Consider the following 9,718-nt stretch of genomic DNA (forward strand, 5'->3'; position numbering starts at 1 on the left):
CCTTCAGCCTGCCCTTACAGTGCTGTTCAGAGCCAGTGGAGTGTGAGGCTGAGCCCCTGCTCCACGTCTTTGACTGTAGACTGAAGACTGAGACGGGAGGTTTGACGTCAGCGCGGTGAACGTTGGTTCTCGTCCCTGCTGGTCGGGGTGAGCTGGAAAATGATTTTCACAGTATATTTATATGTTTTAATGGTCTGTTTGATAACTACTTCTTGGATTGATTTGTTTGTTTTTATCTGAAGATGTTAATGATTTCTTGATTAATCCTTAAAAGCTAACATTTAAGTTTGCCAGTTGAGGATGTCTTTTGATTTAAGTTGTCTTTAGAGACTTCTTACTTCTCATTAATCACTACTTTGCTGCATTTTGCAACTCCCTGGATGATTCATATGAATGTAAACGTGGATGTTTCTTATTGTTTCCTCGTGCAGGTACGAGTAGGGAGCTGGTCTCACCTAACAGATGTGTCTGGGACACTCCAGCCTATTTATTCTATCAGTTACACATAGGTAGGTCATCATTGTGCATCGTAAAGAAAATCTAGATCGTGCAAACGCTCAAATGACGTGCATTCCTTGGTGGCTTCATATGAATTGCCCTCTCTACAGATACAGATAATGGAAGTATTGGAAGGATACGGGGTGGACAGAGTGCAGGAGATGAGGGCTGCAGCCCAAGCTGAGGGATATGTGAAAGAGTTCACTCGCCACTCCAACGACGTGCTGCTGAACCTGAACGAACTCCGGCACCGCAACATTCTGACCGACACCACCCTGGTTGTCGGCAACGTTCAACTACGGGCACACTGTGCCGTGCTCGTGGCCTGCAGGTTGGTGCAAAGGCCAGTGCATCTACACAAAATTGTCTCTCTGGAGGTGTCTTAAGGATCTCTCAAAGGAGTAATTGTGTGTGTTTGGTTGAAATGAATCACGTTTTCTTCCTTTTGTGACACATTCCCATGCATGTTTTTTCCTCTCATTCTCTGGTTGACTCATCGCTGTTTTTTGTCCTTCCAAGTTTCAGTTTGTGTCACTTTTCCGCTCACTTTTTCCTGCTTTTCACTTGGGTCCATTGTCTTCTTCTTCCCAGTCCTTCACTGTTTCTACCTTACGTTGATTATTTAAAACTGAACTTAATCCAAATTAACACTCAGATCAATTGCATACCTTAACTTTAAATATTTGTATCTTCCCTTGTCTCCTCTCAGCGGGTTCTTCTACTCGCTGTACTCCCGCCGCGTGTTGCTTCAGGGGCGTGGTGGCAGCGGGGAGCAGCTCATGACCGTGTCTCTCCCCAACACCTTGGATCCATCCAGCATCTCCCTGCTGCTCGACTTCATGTACACCTCCCGCCTCCCTCTGACACCCAGCACCGTCCCCGGGGTGCTCACTGTTGCAACCTACCTGCAGATGGACCACGTGGCTGATACCTGCCGGGATTTCATGCAGAGGCACTGGTGAGGAACATCTGTTGTCAGACTAGGACAGATTGTATCATCAATCATGAATACTTTGCATAAAAAATTTTGATTCAAATTGTTTGTTCTTTGATTTTCAGCAGGGAGAATATGAATGCAAGACACCCTCGACTGGAGCTGGACTCCAGGGTGTCTGTGGCCTCTGTAGCGCCCAGTCCAGGACCCCAGAGATCACTCCCACCAGTGGTGACAACAAGGTAGGAGCATTACGTGTATAACTTAAAATGATCAAATGAGCTAAAGGTGGGTGTGACCTTCGGGGAGTTTATTGGGTTCTTGTTTACAGATTGTCACAAGTGCTGCTGCAGCAGTTTACGTGCCTTTAGTCTGTCGTCAGGTTTAGCTCATTACAGCACTTCCTTTGTTTCTCCTGCAGGGTCCCTGCGGAAGCCTCTCTCAAGCCAGGGGCTTTCCCGACCTGCCAGTCTGGGTCAAAGGAGCTCAAAGGAGAGCCTGAGTCGCCCCTCATGGGCACCCCGACTCCATCTCCAGACAGCCCCGCCCGCTCCAGCTGCCAACCAAACTCTCCAGCAGAATCCAACACCTGCAACAAAAACCTTGTGGTGAGTTTAAAGAGGATTTTAATGAGGACTTTTTATATTCATTTTTATGTTAACACTTGTGTTTTGGGTTTCTACTAGAAGATGTTTACATGAGTTAATGGTCGGGAAACCTTCTATTTTCCTCATATTGTCTGTGCTGGAACACCTGTATTCACCCAAGCCCAGTCTGCTCTGATTGGTCATCATGTTCAGGTCTTCATTTCTCAGCATCTCTGCACCATCAATGCAGCCAGGGTACTTATGTAAGGGAGAATAGCGGCACTTTTTATTATTCAAAGTCATCATTTTAAGTGAAACACAAACAGACATGTTCCAGCAGAAATCTAATTCAAAATGGGGGAGAAATAAATAACATCGGAAACTATCGTTAGCATGTCACTACATGTACGTTAGCAGTGTACTCACACTCATAGAATGGCACTTTCTACTTAAAAAAAAAAAAAAATCACCAATAAAAGCTTCTAAAAACAAAAAATCTAAATTGGGAAGAAATTAATAACATTGAAAAATTAAGATTACATGTCTCCCTGATGTTAGCATGTAGCTGCATGTACGTTAGCAGTGTACTTGCAGCTGCGGAATAACTGTAATGGAGGAAAGTGGCACTTTCTACCTTGAAAGGTCAACAATATAACATTTAAACACAACCAGACATGGTACAGCATGAATAAGATGTGAAATAGTGGAAATATTTACAACATTTGCCACCAAAATTGCATGTTTTCCTGATGTTAGCATGTAGCTACATTTACGTTAGTAGTGTACTTGAAACCATCTAATAATTAACTAATAGTGGCACTTTTTAATTAAGAAAACATCAATAAAAGCTGACAAACACAACCAGACATTAGCAGGAATCTAATTTGAAATTGGGAGGAAATTAATAACATCGGAAACTAAGATTACATAGTTTCCTGACGCTAGCATGTAGCTACATGTACATTGCAATGCACTTGTAGCCACAAAATGACTGTAACGGAGTATAGCTGCACTTTCCACGGTGACAAGTCAACAATAAAACATTTAAACACAACCAAAAATGTTCCAGTAGGAATATGATATGAAATCATGGAGAAATTAACATCATTAGCAACTAAGGTTACATGTTTCCCTGACGTTAGCATGTAGCTACAGGTATGTTAGCAGTGTAGTTGCTGGTGGGGAATGGCTGTAATGGCAAATACAGGTACGTTCTAATATGAAAAGTCAACAATGAAACATTTTAACACAACCAGACATTTTCCAGCAGGGATATGGTACGGGGAGAAATTTACAGGCAACCAAGTTTACATGTTTCCCTGACGTTAGCGTACAGCGTCAAGTAGCAGTATAGGCTAGGTAATGTACTTGATACTTGATAAGTAGATAACCATGCAAAAAAATGTTTTACATTTAAACTGTAGTAATTATGGTTTTTCTTTATCTCTGCAGAGTGATATCAAAACCACACCGGACCCGAAGGCCTGCAATTGGAAAAAATACAAGTACATTGTCCTCAACCCTCTCTGTGCAGCCACGACGGTGAAGGAAGAGGAGATGGAGGAACCACAAACTCACACATCACCCGACAGGATGGGCTCGACACCCAAAACAACAGAGGCGTGGCCTGGAGAAGTGCCTGGTCAGATTGATAGGTAAGCTGGAATGAATGGCAAAAATGTTTGCATCATGTTTCTGCAAACCACTGATATGTTGCAATTGTACTTTGATGCGAAGCAGATATGTTGAAACTCAATGTGTCTCTACATTTCAACAAAGCTGTGATCAATGTGTGGTGAGGTTTAGGTGCACAAACCACCGCCTTTCGTGGCACTATCCCCTGCAGGAAAACAGCAGCTGGGAATGTCCCGACTTGACGTTAAAAATACCCAGTTTAGACACAGTAACCACAGCTGGAAATGTCCAGACATGCTGTCTCCACCTTTGTTGCAACAAAGATGGCTGGAAATGTCCCAAAATGTTGTTAAAAAATACCCGTTTTTCTGACAGTAAACACAGCTGGAAATTTGCCAATGTGTTGTTAAAAATTACCCAATTTTGTTGCAACAAACATGGCTAGAAATGTCCTGATGTGTTGCTAAAAATTACCCGGTTTTATCATACCAAACACAGCTGGAAATGCCTCGACATGTTGTTAAACTTTTCCAGCTTCATGGCAACAAAGACGGCTGGAAATGCCCTCGCTTGTCGTTAAAAAATACCTGTTTTTGGTGCACGGTCATCTGCAGTTTGGTTGGCGTCTCACCTGGATGTCATGCCATTCATCCTCCCCTCTTCCTCATGATCACAAAGTCAGCTCATACACTACATCAGTTTATAAACACTGATATAAAACGTACAAATGTAAACTATACGTGGTTTGCAGAAACGTTGAAATGCCAATATTTTCCTCTGGCGACGGGGCTGAACAATGACAGTTATGAGATGAGATGAAAAACTTTTTGCAAATATGAACTATGAGCCTCTCTTCATCAGACAGGGGCAGGCCTCCTGCTACGAGGTTTCTGGCCGAGCCCCTCCCCTCGGGCCACCTTCCTCTGTGGATCACCCAACAGCACCTCCCATTCACAAGGAGGGAGCAGGTACGAGCCAGACCTTTATCATATTGCAGAATATTAACTTTTAAACACATCAAGTCTTAAAATATTTTCTTTTTCCAACATGTTTGTATTTTATCTGCTTCCTCAGTCTCACCCTGCACCATTTTCCCAAACCTGCACCCCACTGATCCGGAAGCGGCTCAACATGTCATCAAGCGTGAGAACTACTACGTGCCCTACTGTTATTCTGGCAACCTTCAAGGAACCAAGACTGTCTGCTCAGGTGAGGATACAAAAAAGCTTTTTTCTATTCTCCTTCTTTTTTTTTAATGTAAAGCCAACACCTGATGCTGGCCTTTGCCCCAACAGGTGACAAGCCGTACCGCTGCAACGTGTGCGGCGCCCAGTTCAACCGACCAGCCAACCTGAAGACTCACTCTCGCATCCACTCTGGAGAGAAGCCGTACCGCTGTGACACCTGTGGCGCACGATTTGTTCAGGTGAGGGTTAGCTGTGCGTGTGAGCTTGAGGGAAGAGGAAGTGTATGTTTCCTCTTTCCTCACAGACAGTCCTCTTTAGTTGGAGTGTGTGAAGTGGTACAAATGTCACATTGAGTTAGTTTCAAACCAGTCTGACTAGCCAGCAGCTACTCTAGATTGCATCAGTTTTTGGCTTCAGCAAACTCATTAATTTAAAATAAAAAAATACAACACTTTTTGCTAAAAAATTATATGAAATTGTGAATTCCTATGTCATACCAGACACCAACAATTTATGTGAACACATGGAGTCAGTCTGTGATTGAACATTTTTTTAAAAACACTGTCTTTGTGGTTGGTCTTGATGTTAGGTTGCCCATCTGAGAGCCCACGTTCTGATCCATACCGGGGAGAAACCGTACCCCTGTCACACCTGTGGCACCCGCTTCCGCCACCTGCAGACCCTGAAGAGCCATCTGCGCATTCACACGGGAGAGAAGCCTTACACTGTGAGTCAGAAACACACACACACTATTCTGTTTCACTGGTGGCATATGTCATACAACAGACCAGCTCAGTCGCCAAAATAAAGTGCTGGTACTGCACATTTTTGCAAACCACAGACAAACTACATTTCTAAAGTGACGTAGTTCAGATTACATGTATACTGTATGAGCTGAGTCATATCGACGGGATGGTGGATGGCGTGACACCTAGGCGAGACAGCTGCAGAGCACTATTGAAACCAACAACAAAAGCGGGTATTTTTGACAAGATGTCGGGACACTTTCAGCCATGTTTATTGCTACACAACCAGCCTTTTTTAACAACCTATTGCAACTCTTCTCGTCCTATTTGTTGCAACAAACATGATAAATTTTAACAACACGTCAGGACATTTCCAGTCATGTTTATGACAAAACTGGGTATTTTTTAACGACACATCGGGACATTTCAAGTCTTGTTTATCACGACAAAACCGTCTTTTCAAACAATATGTTGGGACACTTCTAGTCCAGTTTGTTGCGACAAACCTGGGCCATTTTAATATGTCAGGATATTTCCAGCTGTGTTTGTTGCAACAAAATCGGGTAATTTTTAACAAAAGGTCGGGACATTTTCAGCCATTTTATTGCAGAAAAAAACATCTTTTTTAACAATCTGTCAGGACACTTCAAGTCCTGTTTATTGTGTTGTGATTTTGTTTTGTTTTTCAATTTTAAACATCATGTTGGGACACCTCTACCCATGTTTGTTGCGTTAAAACAAAGTATTTTTTAACGACACATCTGGACATTTCCAGCTGTGAATGTTGCAACAAAATCAGGTAATTTTTAACATGTTTATTGCGACAAAATTAACGTGACATTTCAAGTCCTGCTCATCGTGACTAAACCATTTTTTTGTGGTAATACCTTTAGTCCTGTTTGTTGCGATAACCCCGTCTAATTTTAGCAATATGTCTGGACATTTCCAGCTGTATTTATTGCAACAAAATCGGGTAATTTTTAACAACATGTCAGGACATTTCTAGTCCTGTTTGTTCCGACAAACCTGGGTCATTTTAGCAACATGTCTGGACATTTCCAGCTGTATTTATTGCGACAAAACCGGGTCGTTTTTAACAACACATCAGGACATTTCCAGCTGTGTTTGTTGTGACAAAACAGAACACTTTAAACAACACAAGACATCTGCCAAGAAGCAGACAGCAGACCACTGTTAAACACCAACAAACAACAAGAGCTAGTATTTTTAACGAGATGTCGGAACAGTTCCAGCCACGTTTGTTGCAACCAACTGAGTAATTCTTAACAACAGATCAGGGCATTTCCTGCCTTGGTGAGAAAACTGGGTATTTTAAGCCAAACTATAATGTTTTGAGCTTGAATCTAACCAAATCTTAACCACAGCATTGTCCTGAAACGTTAAGAAACATAAAGTTTCACCACCTCGGCGACATGAAACATACAAATTTAACATATCCGTGGTTTGCAGAAATGCACAATGCCAACATTTATCCTGTTGCCTGGGCTGAACCGACGCAGCATGTCATGCCACAGCTGTTTAACCTGTTGACCTCTTGTTTTTCAGTGTGAGAAGTGTGACCTGCACTTCCGCCACAAGAGTCAGCTGCGTCTTCACCTGCGCCAGAAACACGGGGCCGTCACCAACACCAAGATCCGCTACAAGGTCCTGACCGAGCCCTACCAGCCTATTCTGCAGGCTTGCTGAAGACGTCTGACCTTCGACCCGTTCATCACATCGGTCAAAATAACATCTGAATCACACGGATATATTAGACATCACGAGAAAAAGTTAGAATGGATTCCATTTGGAAAAGGAGACATTTATGAATAACTTTTAAAGATGTTGGATGAGTTTTGGAGCTTGGAGCTAATTATCAGTATGAATCAATACGATTCTTTAGAAGTCCTGGGTGGCTTTTCGGAGATGGAGATGGAGATGGTGTTGTGAAAAAGTGTTTTTGATGGTTTGTGAAGGGATGAGAAGAAGGGAATGAGACATGGAAAGAAAGACAAAACATGTTGGCATGTGTGTACACTGGATTTTGAGGACGTTTGTGAAAGGTTTGAACGAAAGATAAAGCAAGTTTGACGAAAGAGAGGAGGTGAATTTTGGAGTAAATTAAATTTGGCTGGAAATTTTCCACATAAATGTGTATTTAACTCAGATTTATTTTAATCTTGAGGCCTGGAGCCTGCAAAAACAAACTATGCAGTGATATTTGTTTTTATAGTCCGAGCAGGCAAAGGACTTCTTGTACTGAGTGTTAAGTATAAGAAAAAATGATATATTGTTTTCTGACATGGACAATTTACATGCAATTGGATACGTAATAATAATATTACAGGTGTATTTGTATGAGTTAATTTGCTGGACAAAGATGGTTTTGTACAATCTAAATTAAATCATTTTTATATGAATTGGAGCGTTGGTGTTCAGTGTCTCATTTAATACACAAATAAATGGTGAAACTGTTTATCTGGAAGGAATAAAATATGATAATATTGCTAATATGAAAATGCTCACACACTGCAGACCACACTGCACAGTTTCAAGCTCATTTCGCAGTGCACACTTCCCTCCTTCAGCCTTTCTCCTCCCTGAACTTCCTTCCTCTCATTAACGCACTCTTTCTCCCCATGAATCACATCGTCTGTTAAGTCAAACTTGTCCCGCCATTTTCCAGATTTTGTTTTTTCTTGGTTGCTTTTGTGGAAACAATGAAGCCGAGGACACCTGTTTCCTCCAGGTTGCTAATACTCAAATCTACTAGCCGAGAAAACACGTGTGTGGGCTACCCGCTGCTTCCTGAAGGTGTGGGGGCGGCGGTGGTGGGGGGGTGAGTGCGGAGGTGGGCCTCCAGACTCCTGCTGAACTCCCTCACCCTCTGTCATCCCCGCTTCCTGCTCCCTGATGAGTTGTGGCTAGCTAGGCTCATTGTCCGTGCTCAGCAGACAAACGTTGGAAGTCTGACGGGACTTTCCAACCCTCACCGTCCCTCCTCTGCTGAATAAATGAAACCCGTGACATGTAGTGTTTCCCCCTCATCAATTGTGGCCGGTGACACCTTTTCAGTTCGCTAAAGTCGCACATCAGAAAAGAGAACTTCTGTGGAACATCTTTCAGGAAGTGAATATATCACAGGATATGTGTGCAACTTACTTCATGACGTGCGTGTTCCTGGAAACCTTTGAGTGAGTTGTGTGAAATGTGTTAATATGCTTTGGAGAAAGCAAAATTTAGCAATTGGAGGTTCCTCTCTTCGATCTTTTCCCATGTCAACCAGCTGAAACCGATAACAATTCCTTAAGTAGAGGTTTTTACTGAGCCGAGACAGTTTCAAACACAAGTACACTAATCAGCTTCACTATAACTCGCAGCATTCACAGACAAACACTTGTCTTTATCTGGACACATTTCCCAAACAAATACAACATGCTAACGTTTTTAGCACAAGCCTATGGCATTTTACATTGTATAAATTAGCCTAGCAGCTAGCAGACTTTTCCTCTACTCATATGAAGCCAAGGACAACAGCAACATTTAACAAAGGTAACGTTACAAAATTCAGCTCCATTACAGCTCACAAGGTTCACTGACAAAACAACTATCTTATACTAAACATGTTTTCCAAACAAATACAACATGCTAACATTATTAGCACAAGCCTATGGCATTTTACATTATATAAATTAGCTTAGCGATGAGCGGAGATTGCCTCTGCTCATATGAAGCCAGGATAAATCACACACAAGGTTTTTTTAGTGGAGGCTTTATTGTCTTCAGTTTATTGTTTCTTATCTGTGAAATTAAAGTAAATAAAAGCTTTGTGTTCACTGAGGGAAATGGTTTCAGCTTACAGAAACAGACAGGAGGTCTGCGTCACTGCGACGCGTAATTACATTTCTGGGGAAGTGACGTCAGGCTACGGCATCATTGAATGCATAAGTATAAATTCCGCCTTATCCTCAGAGGTCTTCTTGTCTTCAAAACAAACAGACCAGGTAATTAAAACCAGTTAAAACACTAATTAAAGCCGTTTATGATAAAAATCAGTGTTTCTTCCACACTGCTAGCCTGGCACCTGCTCATCTGTGCTCCCCTTTCTTCCCTGATAACTTAAAATCCAGA

General features: G+C 42.2%; 1 protein-coding gene across 1 annotated transcript; it reads left to right on the plus strand.

Annotated features, from left to right (window-relative positions):
- On the plus strand, positions 1-8,012 carry bcl6b (BCL6B transcription repressor). Its single transcript, XM_049568082.1, has 12 exons — positions 1-147; positions 432-509; positions 609-829; positions 1,208-1,456; positions 1,558-1,674; positions 1,854-2,040; positions 3,472-3,674; positions 4,516-4,622; positions 4,729-4,863; positions 4,950-5,080; positions 5,431-5,568; positions 7,154-8,012. The coding sequence occupies exons 3-12, from the start codon at positions 618-620 to the stop codon at positions 7,292-7,294; spliced, it is 1,620 nt and encodes a 539-aa protein (XP_049424039.1). The 5' UTR covers positions 1-147; positions 432-509; positions 609-617; the 3' UTR covers positions 7,295-8,012.
- The last annotated feature ends 1,706 nt before the right edge of the window (positions 8,013-9,718 follow it).

The sequence above is a fragment of the Epinephelus fuscoguttatus genome, linkage group LG23 (genome assembly GCF_011397635.1).
Source record: "Epinephelus fuscoguttatus linkage group LG23, E.fuscoguttatus.final_Chr_v1".
NCBI lineage: Eukaryota > Metazoa > Chordata > Actinopteri > Perciformes > Serranidae > Epinephelus > Epinephelus fuscoguttatus.